The sequence below is a fragment of the Seriola lalandi genome, unplaced genomic scaffold (genome assembly GCF_002814215.2).
Source record: "Seriola lalandi dorsalis isolate HSWRI2012SDOR001 ecotype SW California unplaced genomic scaffold, Sedor1 jcf7180002054954, whole genome shotgun sequence".
NCBI classification, from domain to species: domain Eukaryota; kingdom Metazoa; phylum Chordata; class Actinopteri; order Carangiformes; family Carangidae; genus Seriola; species Seriola lalandi.
This window is the reverse complement of record NW_019525505.1, coordinates 874,902-896,043: the sequence shown is the minus strand read 5'-3', so window position 1 is coordinate 896,043 and position 21,142 is coordinate 874,902. Positions and strand designations below refer to the sequence as shown.

Here is a 21,142-nt window from a genome sequence, read left to right as displayed (position 1 = left end):
GTGTATTTTTTTTTAACGATAATGATTTGTTGGTCAGCATAGAGATGTTATAACAGTCTTTTTAAATTGTGAAATCTTTTTGACCGTGTCTGACTTCTGACCTCATTTGCTTCTTTCGAAATAAAATCAGAGACAATTAAAATAAATCTTTTGGACTCTATATTTAAAACCACCAGGATTTGAAATAGCAACACAAGAAAAATGTTAACTTCAGGTTATTGTGTCCATCCATGTACTGTATAGCCATATGAACCAAGTTCATTCATTCAAAAGCAAAAAGAGAAATCAGGGTTGAATATTTTTTCAAGTGCCAATGACAATAGACAACAAGCGAAACTCTAGAAACAAGATAGCTTTAAGCTTCAAAATCAGAATTTGTGTATTTTATTTAATATGCAATATTCTGGGCCACTATGATACTTTGAATTATTATTATAATTATTATATATAATTATTATATTATTGTTATAATATATATTATTATATTATTTATAATTTTATTCAAGTAAAATCTTTAAAGCAGGACTAATATGATTACTTTTGTGACGTATTTACAATTTTACTGCCGGAAATATTACCACCACCACTCATTTTCCATAACAAGAGAATCAAGAGAATTTGAATTTTATTTTGAAACTAGAGCAGTGTTTTGGTTTTCTCAAACCCGGAAGTACGCGACACTGTACGGCTGCTAACGCTGCTAACCAGCTCGTCCAGTCATTTACCACTACATTATTGACCCGTAAGTTGTGTCACTGCAGTTTAAAAGGACAAACGTGCATGTGGAGTTGTTTTCTTGAAAGGTTTGTTCACATCTGGTGAGTTTCATTAACATTTCGTCTCGCAGCGAATTAGCAGCATAAAATGTTTAACGTTAGCTAACAACAACTTCTGCAGCCTGTGGAAACTGAAGCTAAAATCATAAGTGCAGCTTGTTCTTTCTGTGTTTTAATTCGTTAATCGTTTATGAAGTGTAACTCAACAATAACAATATATAACATACCTGACTGTGGTTGTCACGTTCATTAAGGGAAAGTTAGCTTTAGGAAACTTAACTGTGATACAGATGCATGTTTAGCACTTAAAAGTGGAGTTCTGATTCTGCAAGTCTAAGATTATCAGGGACGTTGTCATAGTAGTATGGCCCAGAGAGAAAAAACCCGGTCCCCTATTTCCTCATCTCTTAATCATTTCTACTAAATGATGATGTTGATGTTGAATAATTGATTTGACAAGTAATAATAATAATAAACTTTATTTATATAGTACTTTTCTTAGCAAAGTTACAAAGTGTTTTACGGAAAGAAAAATGGGAATTAAAAACAAAACAGAAACAAATATATCATAAAAACAGAAGTAAGTTACACTAAAATATAAATTGTCCATATTGTGGGAAAATGAAACACAACAACATAAAAAAAACATTCATAAAAGTTTTCTGATAAAAGAAGCGTTTTAAAAGACAGCGAGGATGCTGCCTGTCTGATCTCAGTAAGTTGACTGTTTGAGTCTCTTACAGCTGAGACTTGGAATTACCAGCAGAGATGGCAGCTGACAGAAAATACAGACTATTGTACAGAATCTGTTTGATCACTCTCTTTAAAGCAGCTGAGAGCAGCGGGACTTTCATTCGAGGCAAAATGTACATCAACACTAATTATGTGTCTGAACCACGGCTCGCCGGCTTTGCTCCATGTAAAGGGCTCTTGTTCTGGTGGAGGCTCCACAGTTACACTTCTGTCATTTCATTAAGTCATGTGATCAGTGTTGGGACTAACCTCACACAGTTCAGTTTAAATCTCTGTGGTCTCTGTTCCAGCAGTTTTCATCCCTCTGGATGTTGAGTGTGCGGACTCTGTTTGGGATCGGCGTCCTGGTGACCTCGCGAGCTGCTTCGGTCCTCGCTCAGACGGGGACATGTCCACTGTCCACTGCAGCTAACAACCACAAGAGGGACTGTTTCAGCAGCAGACCAGCGTCCACCATGGCCCAGACCATTAAATATCTGGGGTAAGGTTTTGTTTCTTGTACACAGAACAGATTGTATGTGTGTCCAGACTGAGCTGTTGATGCTCCACAGGCAGGAGGAGGCCCAGCACATCGACGAGGAGCTCTTCACTGAGTACGGCTTCAGCGTGGATCAGCTGATGGAGCTAGCTGGACTCAGCTGTGCCACAGCCATCACACGGGTGAGATTTCAATCAAAGCTCTTATTTAGAAATTAAAATGACTTTGTTTAATGTGGAGCTGCACGATTAGTCATTTAATCAATTAGTCGATCAAGAGAAAATTTATCAGCAACTATTTTGATGATTGACTCAGACATTTAAAAAAAATGGTAGTTTCAGCTTCTCAGATGAGATGATTTCATGCTTTTCTTTGTCATACATGGTAATGTAGTTGATATCTTTGGGTTTTGAACTGATGATCAGACAAACAAGTCATCTGAGGACGTCACCTCGAGCTGTTGGACATTATGATAGGATCTTTTTCTAACATTTTATGCACAAAACGACTGTTTGACAATCATTTAATGAAGAACATAATCTGCAGATGAATGCACCGATGAGTCATCAGTTTGAAGCAGAAATACTATAATATTTTTACTGTACATGTATATTAAAAAAATGAAATGATTCACCCATCAGTCAACTCTATTTGTGTATTTGAGCAACTATCATACAAGTTAGTGTAGTTCAAAGATCTCTACACACACAATAGAGCGATAGAAAATAAAGCAACATGAGACTAATGCACACTGAAAATAAAAACATAGGTATATATTTAAACAAGAAAACGATTATTAGAAGGAATGAGAAAAAATTAAAACAATGAAATAGATAAAAGGTCGTTGGTTTTACAATGAATTATTGTAAACACTGCCTAATGCATTTCATCAAAAAGACTCTGCAGCATGATTCAACTCATCATAACTATGGACTGATGTTTTTTTTCCTATGCGCATACACACCTTTAAAGACTTTTTAGGTATAAGGTATACGTGGTTTCTCCATCAAACATCTAACTGTGTTGACAGGAAACCAGGTTTTGCAGGATGCGTCTAAATCAGATTACTCCCTGAAGTAGGGAATAATCAGATTATTCTGTCTTCTGTCTCGACATCACTAGAAGCTTTTCTCATAAGGAGAAAGAGAAAATCAAATACTGGAGGTGTTTTTTTTTTTTTCCTGCAGGCGTATCCAGTCACTTCTCTGGTGAAGGCCAGACCTTCTCTGCTGGTGATCTGTGGACCAGGTAACAACGGAGGCGACGGCCTGGTCTGTGCCCGACACCTGAAACTCTTTGTGAGTGTCCTGCACTTGTGTAACAGTAAGATTCTGTACAGCAGCAGTGTAATGTAACTAAATACAGCTAACTAAGTACTTCACTTAAGTACAGTTTTCAGGTACTTGTTCATTACATAACTATTTTTATTTAATGGTATTTTAAACTTCTGCTCCACCACATTTCAGAGGAAAACATTGTATTTATGAAACATTAAAAATGAATTAAAAACTGGTTAAAATATTGCACTACAAATGATGTTTGGACTCAGTTCAAATGTCAAGACACATGTCTTTGTAGCTTCAAGGGTTTTAACTATGCAACACTTGACGACTTTAAACCGGTCTGAAGGCCGTTCTTTACTCAGAAGTATTTATGACACGTCCAGATTACATTCTCTACACGCACTGTTTCCCCTTCAGGGCTACGAGCCAACCGTCCTGTACCCGAAGAGGCCCAACAAACCGCTGTTCAACGGCCTGACTACACAGTGCCAGAAGATGGAGATCCCCTTCCTCACTGAGATGCCTGAGGTCTGCTGTTAATCAGCAGCTTCATCTGAAGTGGCAAAGAAAATTCTTCTGTTCATTGTGTTTTATGAGTTCAAGCTGCACAAGTAGTGAATGAAACATTATGAGCTCTTACTGAAGGAAGTTTCAGTTGAGATTAGATGAAGCCTTAATCATCCCTGTGGTGGAAACAGTTCCGATTTTTATTGCAACAACGCAGTCAGTAAATATGAGGATTTATGAGGTTTTTAAGTCACAGATTTGAAATTTGAAACACATGTACTGTGTACTTCAGTAAAAGGTGGATAGTCTTCTGACACAATGTAAACAAAAATAATTCATTTTCCTTCTCAGGCCAAAGTGATCGACGAGGCTTACAACCTGGTGATAGATGCGATCTTCGGCTTCAGTTTTAAGGGGGCTGTGCGAGAGCCTTTTGGTTCCATCCTATCTGTGCTGAAGAAGACCACAGTCCCCATAGCAAGCATCGACATCCCCTCAGGTCAGACCTCACACACTCAGCACTTTACACTTTACCACAATTGTGAAATTTTAATTTGGTGAAAAAACATCTGACGTCATGTTAACCTGAAGTTCTGGAGTTTTAAAGTATATATAGTCAAATATCATCGTATAAGGACATATTTTTACATTTTATTTTTTATATTTTATCTTTATCTTTATAATCTTATTTCTTATTCTCAATTCTTTGCTGTTACATTTTCACTCTTGAGGGAGCAACTGTAACTTAACCTAATTTCCTAATAAAGAGAAAATAAGGTGAGATAAGATGAGATGTACCTTTATTGATCCCCCGTAGAGGAAATTCAAATTTGACACAGCAGCATAAGGGGAAGATGTAATAAGAAATAAAATAAGAATAGAAACAGAATCTAATAATAATAACTTAGATAACTAAGATCAAATAGAAATACTATATATCCCATTCAAATGTATGTGAAATGGGCAGAGATAAACACATGAACACACCCTCAGCAGTAGAGGTGCACAGATCTGTTGGACTGGGTTGAGCTGATTCAACAGATCAGGCAGAAAACCAGATGTGACCAACTCACATTAAACAGTTTCTTCATCAGCTTCATCATGAAAATGTGTTTTTACTCTTTCTATTCTTTCATTTGTACGACCTTCCCTGCAGCACTGCTGTCAGACTAATGAGCTGCACATTCACTCTGAAGAAGAAAAAATCTGGACTGGATTATGACATCTAATTTTATATTTGGTTTTATTTTTAGGTTGGGACGTGGAGCAGGGCGGCTCAGATGGACTCCAGCCTGACATGCTCATCTCTCTCACTGCTCCCAAGAAATCTGCCTCCTTGTTCAGGGGACGATACCACTTCCTCGGAGGACGCTTCGTGCCACCTGGTCTGGAGAGGAAGTACCAGCTGAACCTGCCTCAGTACCCCGGCACGGACTGTGTGTTACAGCTGTAGGAGGTTTAGGTTTTAATGGAGGTGTCTGTAGCTCCAGGAAGAGGAAAGGAAGATTTCAACATGTTGGGAGAAAAAAACACTAATCCACCCCACCTTCTTTTTGAGAGTTAGATGAGGATATGGAGGAGAGGGTCACTAACTTAGCTTAACATCAAAAAGACAGTTTTCTCTTAATTCCAGTCTTTATGCTTATGCTAAGCTAACGCCATCGGCTGCTTTAGCTTCAGATTGAGTGTGCAGACATGAGAGGTATCAATCTTGTCATCTAAGGCTACGTCCGCATTACTATGTTTTCATTTCACGATCTCCATCCAAGCTAACACACCTGAAAATACAGACATACACTGAGCAGGTGCGAGCCGGTGTAAACAGTAGGCAGATTGTCTACTCTGCTGTTGATTAGTTGCACAAAATACTACAAACGAGGAACAGCAAAGTCAGTACCACTGGTAGTCGAGGATAATGAGAACCAATCAGAAGAGTTCGTGGGGGTCTATGTCATCGTTTCCAAAGGTCTCAGTTTCAACAGCCCCAGAGTTTTCAAAACTGGGTTAGCAGAATTTCTGAAACTCGAAGCTCAAAAACCCCAGAGTCGAGTGATTGGCTTGGGGAAATGTAGGAAAAGAGATTTTATAACAAAACATAGTAGTGTGGATGTAGCCTAAATCCTTATTGTTGAACTGTTCCTTTAAACCAATCAAATCTAAATGTGGTTGTGGGAGTGAGTTTAAGGCTCTGGAGGAATTATCTCCATGTGAAAGATTGAACATGGCATCAAAACAAAACAAACAAAAAAAAAAAACATGACTGGAAGTTGTTTGCATAGTTATTATTTCATTGTAATAAGAGTCATCCTTAGTTTAGGCCCTCCATCTGGACACACACACACACCAATTATGTTAAACATGTATGTTAAAAATTCATTTAAGTGTAGAATAAAAAGCTTCAATATCAAGTTTTTGTCATAATGTCATATTTCACCTCGTTGTTACAAATAACCCGGACTGAGGTGAAGTGTAACATTTCACTCCTTGTGTTTGAGAATTAACCTTAAGCTCCCTATCACTTTCTCCCATGTAATGCATTAACATTTTAAGAAGATATTTTAGCTTGTAGTTAGTTGTTTTGTTTAAAATTTATAACATAACTTCAGAAACACCTTCAGTCCAGAAAAAAAACAAAACAAATTTTCTTTCAACACAGGCAGATGTGTAAGAGATGTATGTAAACACAGATTAGACTCAATTACCATATAGGAAAACTATAACAATATTATATAAAAAGCTACATGTAAGCATAATATACCATACTACAGTTGAATAAGGCAGGGCAGGAATCTTATAGTTCTGCTTATAAAAAGCAAGACATTCCCAGAGTAATTAATACTTCATTTTTTTTTTTTAAATGTGTTTTATTCAGATTGCCTCACTGTTAAGACACAAATTCTTTCTAAAAACATCCAGTACATATTTCTATCACTAACTAGTTTGAGGAAAAGAAGAAAGAAGAAGAAATTATGTTCCTGTTTGTGTTAGCTATTCAATAAAAAAAAACCAAAATAAACAAATGTACTTGAGCTGTTTCTCTACAACTGCATAAGTGAACAATCAGAGTGCAGAACAAAAGAAACACAAACAAATACAAATATTGAATCTTAAACCACCATAAACACGTTTGGCTAAAGGTTGTTGCAGGCGTGAAACTGGAGTCTGTCCACGCTCGTGAGGAGGAGCTGCAGGTGGAGGGACTCTGGAGGTGGAGAGGTGGATCTGCTAATACTGAAACACAGCAGGAATACTGAGTGCAGCACAGGAACAGCACCACTGACTGGGCTGTTAGCAGTAGAAGAAGAAAAGGTGTAATACGAGATTATGTCATATAGTCCTATATAGCATCAGTGGCAGAAAAACAATCTTCACAGGCCCAGACTTTGTAAATGATTCCATTTTGGAGACTGGGGATGGTTGTCACATGGGTTAGTTCTAAGACTTCCAATTCCTCACATCAGGAACAAGTAATGAATCACCTGATTCACTCTGTACCTGCTCAGTCTAGTCTTTATTCCACCTGTGAGAAAGTAGCTCGCTGTGACAGACACAGACTGTTTTAGGAGGAAAAAACTCATTTTGAGGTAAGAAGTAAGTTTTTTTTACTTCATTTATTTCTGTAATATCACTGTCTGCTCTGTAGTTAAAGTCTTCAAACTTAAATCTTGTTTATTGTGATTGTATGTGGATATTTTTTATGCTAGCTGTCAGTGCTAATGTTTTAGCAGTTAGCTGGAACTTAAGCTAGTTCATGGTTACAAGGGTCTGGATTAGTTCTAACAACAAAACACAACACGCACACACACACACACACACACACACACACACACACACACACACACACACACACACACTATGTTATATACAGATATATATTATGATACAGATGGATATGTCAAAAACCCTACTGTGCACATTCATATGAATGATTCCCAAGCCCCTGCAATGCAAGAAGCTGTGCATGCTAAAATCAACCTCCAGAGCTGGAATTTGTGTGGAAGAAGGCCACGTGAATTTTTTTTTCTTTTTAGAATTCTGACTTCTTTCTAAGAATTTTTATTTAATTCAGAGTTTTAAAAAAAAAAAGAAGGTTTTTTCACACATGGCCCAAATCCTCTTCTGTAAGTCTGGATTTGATTTAAAGTTTTAGCAGTGGCATTTTAGTAGCAGCATTAGCACATGAAGTATCATTAATGTCACAATATACTTAGAGATGGTGTGTTTACCTGCACAGTCACTGGGATCTGTATGTTCTCGTAGATCAAAAGAGACGAATCATTCACTTGGTGGTTGTAGTCCTTCTCTTTCTGCTTCTGTTTCTTCCTCTTCTTCTTCTTCTTCTTTAAACATAGCAACGCAAAAGCCAGACCTGCCCACAGAGCGTCAGGTGAGTCTCCACAGCTTCAAACTGACACAACTTCACACTTTTATGATCTCATGATCACATCTTGAATTCTGTCATTGATCAGTGCAGTGAACTTCTGGAGAAATTCAACAACATAGTCTTTTACCCATCTTTTGGTAGAAAACATAATAAATAACCTAAACTGGATCATTTTTAACCCAGCAGTATGTTGTGACAGATGATCCAGTTCTTAGACAGCAGGTACATTTACATTTAGGTTTTTGAAACTGAAAACACCTTGACTTTCTGCAGTGTCTTTGTATTTATAGTACAGTGGACCACAAAGCCTGCTGAGGTTAAATCAGACTCACCTATTGTAACTAAGATGAAGAAAGCATTTAGGGTGAGTGAGCCATACATGACATAATTACTCTGCCATATTGTCCAGTTGTGCTGCTCCTGGTGTTGGTCTGGTTGAGAATCATTGGTGGGTGGAGTTGGAGGAACATCTGGACAAAGAAATTAAAGAATTTAACATGTGGCCTTGAGGAAGTAAAAGAAAGGGGAAGTCGATGACAGTCGATGACTTTCTGTTCAAGTTCAGGAAGTTTTTTCAAACATCAGACTTAAAATCTATCCCTGTGATATATTCTTAAGTCAGTGAACAACCATATATTCAAACTATCTAATATGTATCTAACATATGTGAGGGCAGAAATGTAAGCTCTGAGACTTGGAGTATTTTTAACCGTTGGCATTTGTGTGCAAGTTTTGAGTAAGTTGGCACTTACCTGAGACAAGGCGAAAAGTGTCCACATAACTAATGTTGCTCCTTATCTTCTTGGCACAGAAGTAAAACCTGCAATCCCCTGCTGTGACGTTTGTAATCACAAGTGTGTTTTCCCGGAGAGAATATTTGGTTTTTAAACTTGGAGAGCAGTAGTTGTGTTCATGGTTTCCAGAGAAAGTACGGCCGATAAACACACTGAGCTGGCCGTAGATCTGCATGTACCAGTATATGTTTGAAATGTCCGTAGAGCAGCTCAAGGTGATATTGTGACCCAGCTTCACCTCGACCTCAGTCACATTCTCGGCCTCTGCACAGACTAGAAACACTGGCAGGATCATCCAAAGCAGATCTATGATCATGATCGGGTTCAGCATTAAAGACAAGAAAGCCGTATGACACCAGCACAGCTCTGATCTGAAACTGCTTCGCTCTTCACAGTGAGAGAAGAGTTCTTCACTTCCTATTTATCAAGGTGGTCCTCAGGTCTGATGATCTAAACCACAAACACCGCTCAACAACTGAAAGTGAAACTTCACACCCAGTATACCCTCTTCAGTGGGAGGATGTGGCATTGTTGGGTTAACACATTTTCAGGTGTTTTAAGGTGGTTGATATATTTTATTCGTTTTAATTTCATCTGAAAATGCTAAAGAAACAGATTTTTTAATGCATTCATTCTGCTGCCTTGACTGTGGAATCTGTTCGTTGAACATGCTCTTGTTTTTGGTGATGGTAAACTGAGCGTATCCGTTTGCAGCTAAATGTGTCAGAGGGTGGCGGTAATACACCAAAAAGCTGTTTGCAAGTAAGAGAGGGGAAACTTCCGCCACCCAAGTCAAACTCACAACATTTTGTAAAGGGCCATTCACCTTTGTTTCCCAACATGTAGACTGACTTGTACTAGACTACAATGTGTGAGATCTGTAGCCTTTGAGCGAGGTCACAAAGCCATCCTTCATCAGATTAGTCACTGGTTTGCAGCCTTCAAGATGACACTGACACTGTTTACTATGAGCAAAGAATAAACATTAACTAATTAATTTTAATCTGTTTGAACCAAGCATCAACCATCAAGGCTGAGGCAGTGAGTCAATCCCCATAAACTCAATCCCCATAGAAAAACAGTTTTGGTCTCTATAGCTAATTTCCTCCTTCATGACAACTGTTTATATAACTCACCTGTTTATATTTTATTACAGATTAAAGTTATGTAGAATTGAGGGCGTTGCGTCTTTGACTGACATGTGGGTGAGCGTATGCTCGCCTCAAATCGTCATGCACCAAAGTCTCGGCTCCACACTTGCGCCACCTTACATTTTTAGATAAGCTGGGAGTTAGGAGCAGAGTCAGACACTGCAAAACTGCTCTTCAGAAACCTGTGGGTGACGTCACAGAGGCTACATTGATCTTTATTTACAGTCTATGGTGTGAACTGATCTTTGAGCCAACTCTTGCAAAGTGTGAACTTGCACAACACCGGTAGCAGCAGAAGAGGTAGAAACAGTAACTGTAATAGAAGTGATTGAGCATCAACTTTGATAGCAACATAATAGTAATACAACATTGTTGTAGTAGAAGTAGTAGTGCCAGTACCTTAACTCTATCTACCCTAACTATTTCAGTGGTAGTATAACTAGTAGATGTAACAAAAGGCATAACAATGAGTTACAATAGCAGTTTTTGTATAGGCTGACCAGATGTCCCCATTTTTGGTGGCCTGTCCCCAGCTGCAGCTTTCCCTGCAAATGCCCCGTTTTCAACTTTGAACTAAAACCAGATGTCTAGCATTGCGCTTGTTTTGACTAACAGAGGAGGTTAGCTGCTATCTATAGGACCTTCAGAAGCTTAAACCATCAAAATGGAGATATCCAATCAGGTCTCTAGGCAGAGAAATAGTTAACTGGCTCATTCATTGGTTAGGAGTTCATAACTGGGCAGTAAACTAACACAAACAAACATACCCAACACACATGCTCCTGCTGGAAATTGTTTTTACGTTGAAAGAAGTGAAGAAGAAGAACATGACACACAACAATATTCACAACCTTTTATGAAAAATGCTCTTGTTTCTTTGGATCTGTGGACCCTTAAGAACTAAAGGAATATAAATAATTGAGGAATAGATAGACAATAGGACTTCACGACTGCTTCAAAGGTAGGGAGTCATCGTTCTATCAGTTTGCCTTCACCATAATTTATTACAGTACAACAGTTACCATGGTCAAAATACATGAAACCTGGACTGTCCCCCATTTTTATTTCAAAGGTATTATGAAAAAAGGTAAAAACATTGGATATTTTAATGATATATTGACTGCTGAACTGGAAATGTCCCCAATTTTCATTTCAGAAATCTGAATGCAAACAGGCATCAGATCCTTTTAACTCTAGTACCCTGTCTTATCATCAACACAAGACTTCATCTCATTTGTATTTTTTGTATTAGTTTTTTATTAGTTTTTATTAGCACATCTTAAGGGTTCAGTGTAACACCTAGCAACTGGAAAGACCGTCTATCATAATCCACCACATTCTATGTTATAAACAACGTCAACATCCGTGAAGTGTGTCTCATTATTTATACAGCAGGTGGTGATGATTTAGTAAAAACCTTTCTTTTACAACCTCAAGGAGTCCAACACACCCCAGCAGTACCACTTACACTTTATATAAATGTCTACTATGAGAAATAACTGTATGTTAGTGTATGCTCTTGACAATGTGGCTCATTAATGCATAATGGTTTCTTGTATAAGTGCAGAACATGCTTATGCGCACAGAGGACTATATACAGTGCTGGTTCCATGCTCCCTTTGTAAGTTGTATCCGTTTGTTATCTTTGTTAAGGAAAAGGTAAAATAGAGACTTGAGATGAAGAGGAGTTTTCTCCCCACATTGTCGTCATGCAGGTCAGAAGATGGAAGGATGTTTTCAGTCCATGGAAGAAGCCTGAGGACAAACACAGAACTGGTGTTAATGGATCTACTTTCACATATTCGGAAGAACTGAGTTTAAAAAAATTCAGTTCAATACTCTGCCCCAGTTAGAGCTGGTGAACAAGGACTTGTACCTGTTTATCTGATAGAGTACAACACAAAAAATACATTTAATTTTTTTAGTGTTTCTACTAGAGACACGAATTATACAAAAGACTCAGATGCTGCAGATATGCAAAAACTAGAATCACCTCCTTGTGGGTGTCTGCCTCTTCCATCTCTGTTTATCCAGAGTCATAGAAAATATGAACCATTTATGTGAAATGTCATAATTGCAGTGTGAAGTCTTGAGCAATGGCTAAAAAGTGTTTTCTGAGGTCACACTGACCTTGACTTTTGACTACCAAAATAGAATCAGTTCATCGTTGAGTTCAAGTGAATGTTTGCGCAAAATTTGAAGAAGTTCTGTCAAGGTGCTACTGAGATATCGTGAGAATGAAACGGACAGACAGACAGACCAGAAAACAATCTGGCTGCTGCTCTGACTGACTGAAAAAAATCCTATTGCAATTATTTTGGCAGATATTGTGAGTTCAATTGGAATTATATCATTTCATTTTCACAGAAAATTTGTAAAAATGATGATGTGATGTGATTTTTGTTGGTCTTATACCAAACAATCATGTTCCTTTACGTCTGGAGAATATGATGTGTAGGCCGCGGCGTCTCTGTAGCACCACAACACTCATGGTTGCTAACAATGCTCAACAATGTGACACATTTTTACCTTTTATCAAAAAACACTGCTGCTCCTGTGATTTGGATATTGCACTTGGCCATATTGAGATTTTGATTTGGATTCATTGTTCAGCTCCACTGCAGATGCATCTTCACCGTGAGACCACTACGTACCTGTGCTATTCTCCGACCTGCACACCTGCACAGTTATCTTTGCTCTCTGAGGCTATCGCTAAGTATTCAGCATTTCTGGAAGGTAAAGAGAAGAAAGAAACAAAGGATTAGTGCTTGACCTGAAGTGGGTGACAAATGCAAAGAATGAAAGAACACAGGAATGATGGTATGACAGGACTTTTTGTTCCTTTTTTGGACTTACAGGAGGGAGATTTTGGGTTTGGTTTTGACTAGGGAGGAGGATGACATGACGGGATGGACAAGACGAAAACACGACAAGTGGACGGGGGGAGTGAGACATGTTAGACAAAGAGACATACATGAAAACACACAAACGATGGAGACAGTGATCATCTTAAAAATAAGTAAATAGGAGGACAGGTGAAGTAGAGGAGAGAAATATGAACCAAAGAGACAACGATCACAAAGGTCAAAGTTTAAATTAAAGTGTGATTTCAGCAACAGGACATGAACACAACATGGCAGCATTCATGAGAAAAGACACACTTTTCAAAGCTTCATTTTCATCATTAGCTTGTTAATTTTATAAAGTAAAAGCCTAGTCACACTGGAAAGTCACTAACAAGACAATTTAATCAGTTTGCTTGTACCATCCAATATTGTCCTAACTGTCAACGAATCATTCCTCTATTGTGGGGCAGTTTCTACTGTAACACAGGAGGGTTAAAGAAAAAGGAAGCGACTAAACTAATCAGCTGTTCTCACAAATATCAGCACGGTCGAGGCTGAAGGTTTTCTGTTGGTCAAAGGCACAAATCTGAGTGTCAAAGTTCAGAAGAGAAAAACTCATGAAACACTTGCACAGATTTAGAGAATTAATTTTGCTGTTTTAAATGCTGGTGTGACGAGGTTTTACCTCTGATGTTTGTTGATTCAAAGGAATCCTTCTCAAAAGTGTTTATGCTTTGTGTATGTTAGTTAAAAACTGATAAAAACCTTGAATCTCTTCAAAAACTGAGAAATGCAGTTTATGTATTTTGCTTGACCTTTTAAACATCTAATGTCATTTAAAGGTTTGCAACAAAGAGGGAGTTTTGTCAACTTATAAAAAAACTATAAACCCCTAAAAAAAGTCCAAATCACTGAAACTGGAGTGAGAAGACAGGTAAAATAATACTTACGCTGCTTCTCGTAACGCTTCTTCTCCGGCCGCTGCTATCTTTCTGTAGCAGTATATCATCTCTATGAGGAGCCAGACCTGCAGGCCGATGATGGACACGTACATCATAACCTCTGACACGATGGAGGCTGTTCCTCTGCTGGCTGCACAGGAGGAGGCAGGAAATCAGCTTATTAGACACAGAGGCCACTGACAAGGCAGGAAGAGTGCAGGATTTACAGTGTGCCGGTATGAAGCAGGTGTGAAGCTGTATGAGCAGACGCAATCAGCTGAGCTCTATTCATCCTGACTTCTCCTTGTTCTGGTTTCCATCATCTGGAGCTGCTGTTGATATTGTTCATCTACCACATCTTTCTACAATATTTAAAGTGACGTAATGAAAATCATATCAAATCAAATTTAGGTACCACTTTACAATAACACTATGGTTTATAATTAAATTATTGATTCAGTTGGTGGCACTTTATAAATCATAAAAAACAATTCTAAACAAGTTCTAACAGTTTTCATACATTGATACAGGCTCAGTATTTGGCAAGATCAAGTTAATGCTTACTACTCATTAATCTTACTAATGAGTAACTACCATTTCTAACTGGTAAAAGGAGCCTTATAGTAACTCATTAATAAATGATGTTTCACACTTTAAAATAAGGCTTGTTTTATAAAAGATCTGAGAGCTGGTGAAGATCTCAGATCTTCTACTGCCAGGCTTTTAATAAACACAATTTAACACACAATAAAATAGGCAGTTTTTTTTTTTTTTTTAAACTATGGAAACCCTGTCAAGATCTGTGAGAGAGACTGAACATTTTCAAACGACAGCTGAAAATCTATTTATTTAACTTGGCTTTTAATTGATGTTTATTGATTCTCTGATATTTTACTATTCTTATTGGTTTCTGTTTTTATTTGAGTTTTATTTTCATTGACATATTTTATCATCTTTATCATCAGCAAGCACTTTGAGCTACATCTGTTGTATGAAAAGTGCTCTATAAATAAAGTTTATTGTTATTATTATCGTAGTAAATGATCCGGATCCGCCCCGAAATTTATTGAGCTCTTCCCTGGCTCACAACACATCACTCTATCAAGTGCGGTGCAAATCGGTTCAGTACTTTCTGTGTAATCCTGCTGACCAACAAACACTTGGAGAAGGTACAGTAATAAAACCCTCAGACAGTGAGGCTGCACTGATGCTGACTTGTCAGTCTTCAAAACTTCTAACAGAAAATGCACAGGGATAATGGAAACATAATAAGTCATGTTCTGTCTTGCCACTTTTCAAATATAATTTTGGTCATGCACACTTGTCTTATGCTGCGCTTTTGTTGTAGGTTTAAAATAATAGAATATGCATCAAGTTAAAGGAACCATTTCATTATTCCTTTATGATTTTATCTGCTCTGTCTTAAAGGCCTAATATATACACAGTGAAATAAGAATGTATTGTCTATATCAGTGGTTCCCAACCTGTGGATCGACAAATCATTTGCAAAACAGTAAAATTTTGGTGAAAAGACGCAATTATATAACAAAAAATAAAGTTCTTATACGTTTTAAAACAAAATAATCGTTATAAACATTAAAAATGTTGAAAAGCTCCATCCATTTTCATTTGTTGAATTAAGGCCTACCACTATGATGAGCTCATGATAGAAACTTCTGGATTACATCATGTACTTGTTTTCTATCTCAGTCTGAATGTTCGCTAACAGATCACGTCCATGGCAAAAACTGGAGAATCAAAGTGGATATATCTGGTGAGTAACAGGAAGAGTTAAAAGGAAAGAGATTATCAAGATTAAAATGATCATTAAAATAAAAAATGGTCTGAAAACACATTATTTGGCCTCTGTGTTGTAACAGGGTTGGTCGGACAGTTCTGAGATTTTCCAGTGGGCCACGAGTTGGAAAAGGTTGGGAACCTCTGGTCTATATTATAACATAGGCTGACTGTTTTGTGCGTGGTTTGCATGTACAGGAAACAGCACACAACCATGCATCTTATTGAGTGAGGCTTCTATCTGCATCAGTACTGAGGAATGTTTCCCGCTCGTGGCACAAAGAGGCAAGTGTTTCGCCTTTTTTATTCAAACTCCTCCTTCATGCACAAGAAGAACATCACCCTCAAATATGATTCTATACAGACTGACATTAAAATGCTCTGAGTAGAGACACAGCCAGTCAACAATCTTTACCACACTCATTACGACTCAACAACCATTCACACTTTAATCACTTCACTGATCTTGGCTGCATCAAATATTTAAAAAAACATGTGTGAATACATTAAAGAAGCTTTCAAGACAGATTGAAATCTGATCATTAATCTGCCATTATGTACTCTATTGATTTTATCCAGTTAAACTCTCCCCCGTGTATGTTTGATTGTTACCAGATTGTAAAATGTTCTTTAACGGTTCTTCACTGCATGTTCTTAAATGCAGCTGCCCTGAGTCGACCTCTTACCTTTAGCCACCACGCTGAGGTGGACCACCTTGCTGACGATGGTGTTGTACTCGTAGTTCTCGTAGAAGAGGATGCGGTTGAAGAAGCACTGGTAGGTGCCAGAGTCGTTGAAGGTGACGTTGAGCAGGTATATGGAGGCGTCTTGGATGTCGTTGCTCCTTTTACTTCCGTTCCAATCCACACGATCCATGAAGTGGTCGCTCTCGATGGTGGCGCCATCCTCGTTGTAGGTGTAGATCTGGGGCCACAGAGACATCAAGGTCAATCAAAAGACTATATGATAGAAAACTCATTACATATACAAATATATAACATGTATAAATTCATTACATCTGCACATATATACTGTCTTTATTTACACAATACACAAATCATGTGTGTTGTTCTCCACCCAAGAATGGATAAATTGACTATGTTGTTGAATTAAAGCTACCAAAAAGTGAATTGAAAAAAACCCAAATTCTGGGTTATCACTATTGTTGGGATTTAAATTACTTATTTACTCATTCAACTTCTACTGTTCCTGTTGAAATGAAATCAAAATTGTTGAAAAATGATGAAACAATGAAACAAGCATAATCTCTCTACCTTAATGTTCTAATACATTTAAAATGCATAAAACTGTATAAAAATGTATAAAATTAATTTCAAATTCATATATCTCATTCCAGTCTTTCTTTTGGAAGCCTTAGCTGCATAAAAATGGCGGACTGGTGGCCCTAACATTGGGTTAAATATAGTGACCCAGCAGGATGGGTTGAAGATGCACCCCAAAAATCAAGGCTCATCATTCTTTCGCAGTCCGCCATATTTATGCAGTTTAGGCTTCCAACACAACCCATGGCTGGGTCGGCCCCTTTTTGACCCAGCACTCACAAATAACCCAAATTGGGTTATTTTCAACCCAGTTGTTTTATATGCGAACTATAGTTTGTATATACAATGTCATTTCCTTACTTTTTTTGCATTGTAAAAAGTTATTTATGTTTTACACCTCTTTAGATTGGTTTTTTTTGGCCTGCTGTAAACATGCATGTCAAAGGTCAAGGTTCAAGGTTCAATTTTATTGACATTCTCTCCATATAAATCTCAGTATGCAGTTCAAGAAGTGTTGGGGGGGCTGAAGTGGTTGCAGCATCTGTGCGTGCTGCTGAAATTCTGACATACATGCACATAGATAGATACACAGCATAGATATGTGTTTACATGGAAGATAATCAGTTCTTCTTGCCACATCAAGGAGCATTACAAAAAAATATCACCTGAAATATAGATGACCCTTTTCTGTTAAAAAGAGACTTGTTTTACAATTAAATATTAAACCATTAAGTATATGCAGCTACAGTATCACAACATGCACTGCAGTGGCAAACAGAGGATGCAGCACAAGGTCAACACAGCCATGTGTCATCTCTGGAGCTCCAATGATCTCTGACAATTGATTCCCTCTGACCCTCATGATGACCTCAACACTGTGATCATGTGATCCAGGGCAGAGTGTGTGTATGAGAGCCTATGTGAGTGAGAGAAGCACAGGGAAGAAGAGAGCCTCGGTGTGCACTACATTAGCTTGCATACATAAATAACTTGTGTCTTGAGGAATGTAGAACAGGAGTGGGCGAAAGAAATCACTGGAGCTGCAATTTTTTGATGAAGGTAAAATGTGTCACATTGTTGAGCATTGTTAGCACCATCAGTGTTGTGGTGCTACAGAGACGCAGCGGCCCACAAATCATATTCTCCAGACGTAAAGGAACATGATTGTTTGGTACAAGACCATCAACAATCACCTCAACACCATTTATATTTCTTTCAGTGAAAATTAAATGAAAAAAACATCATTCCAATTGAAATCACATTATCTGCCAAAATAATTGCATGAGGGTTTTTTTTGCACATCATATCATGTGCACATAGATTGTAAATAAAGACAGACATATCCTCTGTGATGTCACACACAGGTTTCTGAATAGCGGTTTTGAATCTCAGAATGAGCTGCTCCATTGTCGCCATCTTGGCTGTGCCAGCTAATCCAAAAAGGGAGGAGGGGCGTGGGTTGAGACTCTGGTTCATGCTGGTTTATGTCAAGGATACGCTCACCCACCTGTCACTCAAAGAGGGCATGCCCTCAATTATGCAGAACTTTAAGCATTGATAAAATTGAAATAGATGGATTATATAAAAATTCATTCCTGTGCACAGTTGTCATGAAGGAGGAAATTAGCTAAAGATTACCAAAACTATTTTTTGTTCCAGGCTGTAAACATGTTTTTTTCTGTTGTAAAGTTGGACTTCTTAACATGGGAGTCTATGGGGATTGACTGCAGTTTTTTGTACTTCCGTGTTGGGGACGTTTTTATCCTTGGAGGTTGCCGCTTGGGTCCAGCCTATTATAAGTCTTATAATACCAGAGACAGTAGAGAAACCGAGATGCTTCACTTCCATTTATTTCCTGTATCTGTGTCACGTGGGTTTCTCCACCTTCCCGCCCATTTATGAGACCAGCAGCAAATCTGAGTGTATTCCAATGGGCGAAGTGAACGAGATCATAGATTATCACTGATTCTTTTGCTCCATAGTCACTGAAATAAATATTGGACCCAGTTTTCACAAGCCACACGTCTTCAGGACATTCTGACATCAAAGTGTTATTTTTGGATTGACTTACTTATACGTCAAACCATGGATTAAACTTTAAAACTTAAATAAAACTTGTTTCATTGCTTAATAATTGCTAATACAGATTATTAGCCTATTAAATTGACATGACTTTGTAGTGGGCTGATCAGATGTTAGCAGATAAAAAAACAGCAGCAAAGAAATCTCTAATTTGCACTGTATCCGTGTTGTATCGTCTATTGTTGTATTCTTTTGGCAGGGACAAGTAATCCATCAGTTAGTGTTAAAAATGCCCGAGCTTTGTGCAGCATCAGGCTCTAATAACAAGAAAAACGGATCTGTCTTTTCTTTCCCAAAGGATGCAGAGAGGTAAGTCTAGACAGGGATAGATTTTAATATTAGCTACTGTCACGTTTCAGGCCAGTTGCCTTGGCTTGAGGGAGGGGCTGAGGGACAACGCCCACTTAGGAAACCTGATATATATACTATTTCATACCACTGGTGCTGCCTGTAATGCGGTATCTTCTGTATTTTGGATCTTTGATAATACATCCATCGGTCGAACTCACAAATCTCTGCTTCCTGTTTCCGCTTGATTTTATTCTGAACGTCCGGACCGGAAGTTGTGCTTCATATCTAACTGCAATTTTGATACTTCGTCCGGATGTTTGTCCGCTCGCTTGTCTTCGCCCACGCATTCCTGTTGTCTGTTCACAGATTATATCATAATTAATCTCACTTTTTGCTCATTTAATGTGGAGTATTCGTTTGGACATCAATGTCATTTTATTAATGAGGTGCTAAATGTGAGTATTTTAATTTTAAAGTTGAGTCGCTGTCTGCCTCGATCCGCTTCGTGTTCGACGCTCTGCACACGGGATCCCTCGGACTGATACTCCACCGTCCTGGGCTGCAGTCAGATGGAGAACCGGTGTATGTGTCTCTGCCCCAAAATTCACCGAGCCCGCAGAACAGCACACGGACTCCCGTCTATCGGCTGCAGTTAGCGGGCTAGCTGTCCTACAGTTAACAGTGGGCTGGGTAGCAGCGATTCAACTTTTAAAATTAAATATCTAAATAGGGCACATTTTTAATGACGATTCACCTGAAAAGTAGATCATATGCCAAAATGAGACCGTCCATCCCTAATATGGCCTGGGACAAGTTTGATTTTAAGGATTCTTGAGCGACTGAAACTCCCTGGAGAATTCACATTGGTGCTGAAATCCACCTAAAAATAGACTTAATTACTCACATGGATAAAGTCAGCTTCTCCTTTGGCCCTGAAGTACCACTCGACGGTGGCAGCACCTTCAACCTCACTCCTCCTCTTGCAGGAGATGCAGCCCAGTTTGAAGCCCTTTCCTGCCACTGCCTCAGTGTCAGAGTCCACCTCTGCACAGGCCCCATGGCACTGGTACACTGTTTACACAAGGAAAAACATATAGACAATTGTTACAGTTTAGATTTTGTCTTAACACGAAGACACGCTGTAAAAAAAAAAGTGAGCTGGACTCACCGAACAGAAAGCAGAGCAGGGAGAAGAGCAGCAGATGTGATGCAGCCATGTCACCGGATGTTAGTCTGGCTGTTTTGCTGAACGAGGGTCCTCAAAAATTCCAAAATTTAACACTGATGCTCCCAGTGTCCAGCTCCAAAAAAAAACGAAAAAAAATAAAAAACTTGACGCTTATGTCACTCACAAACCGAGCGCCTCTAAGTTTGTAATAACTGAATGGATATTTGCAAAGTTTTCTTCTTTATTTTTTAAGAAGAATTGAGCTTATATGCAAATTTAAAAAGCTGCTTGTCAGTAAAGTGTAGGCTAATATGTGGATGTGCCTGGTAGCTAGCAGCTAATCATGCATTGTAAAGTGCAGACATGTATCTTCCCTTGATACACTTAAATGTGTTTACGGATGCACTAACAGCCCCGTGGAACTACACTGTCAGTACTTCAGCTCTTTGGCTCAAGCCAGCATCTGTATCCTGTCGTTACAGGATTTATTGCCAACAAATTATTGCTGCTTATCAGACAGCCGCCCTCCTCCACTTTATCTCTATTAAATGGAGGAATGCATTCAAGTGGTGGGCTTTCTGCTTTTAATTATCTAGTAGCATATGAAA

The 21,142-nt window shown here is 38.4% G+C and overlaps 3 protein-coding genes across 8 annotated transcripts; 1 reads left to right on the top strand and 2 right to left on the bottom strand.

Annotated features, from left to right (window-relative positions):
* The first annotated feature begins 662 nt into the window (after nt 1-662).
* Nucleotides 663-6,205, top strand: naxe (NAD(P)HX epimerase). 6 transcript variants are annotated; one of them, XM_023394814.2, is made up of 7 exons: nt 663-742; nt 1,823-2,010; nt 2,081-2,189; nt 3,195-3,305; nt 3,708-3,818; nt 4,149-4,296; nt 5,051-6,205. In XM_023394814.2, the coding sequence occupies exons 2-7, from the start codon at nt 1,838-1,840 to the stop codon at nt 5,248-5,250; spliced, it is 852 nt and encodes a 283-aa protein (XP_023250582.1). In that variant the 5' UTR covers nt 663-742; nt 1,823-1,837; the 3' UTR covers nt 5,251-6,205. The 6 variants fall into 6 exon arrangements, with proteins under 6 accessions (XP_023250582.1, XP_023250581.1, XP_023250579.1 ...); XM_023394813.2 differs by having other exon boundaries at nt 663-803; XM_023394811.2 differs by having other exon boundaries at nt 665-818; nt 1,820-2,010.
* LOC111645599 (uncharacterized) lies at nt 6,065-9,357 on the bottom strand. Its single transcript, XM_023394848.2, has 4 exons — nt 8,934-9,357; nt 8,514-8,651; nt 8,024-8,166; nt 6,065-7,028 (listed from the first exon to the last, which is right to left on the bottom strand). Exons 1-4 carry the CDS (start codon nt 9,304-9,306, stop codon nt 7,023-7,025), a joined length of 660 nt encoding a protein of 219 aa, XP_023250616.1. The 5' UTR covers nt 9,307-9,357; the 3' UTR covers nt 6,065-7,022.
* A 1,744-nt stretch (nt 9,358-11,101) lies between these two features.
* scn1bb (sodium channel, voltage-gated, type I, beta b) lies at nt 11,102-20,674 on the bottom strand. The gene is made up of 6 exons (XM_023394856.2): nt 20,535-20,674; nt 20,271-20,437; nt 16,397-16,634; nt 13,923-14,064; nt 12,781-12,855; nt 11,102-11,881 (listed from the first exon to the last, which is right to left on the bottom strand). Exons 1-5 carry the CDS (start codon nt 20,581-20,583, stop codon nt 12,786-12,788), a joined length of 666 nt encoding a protein of 221 aa, XP_023250624.1. The 5' UTR covers nt 20,584-20,674; the 3' UTR covers nt 11,102-11,881; nt 12,781-12,785.
* Between the last annotated feature and the right edge of the window lie 468 nt (nt 20,675-21,142).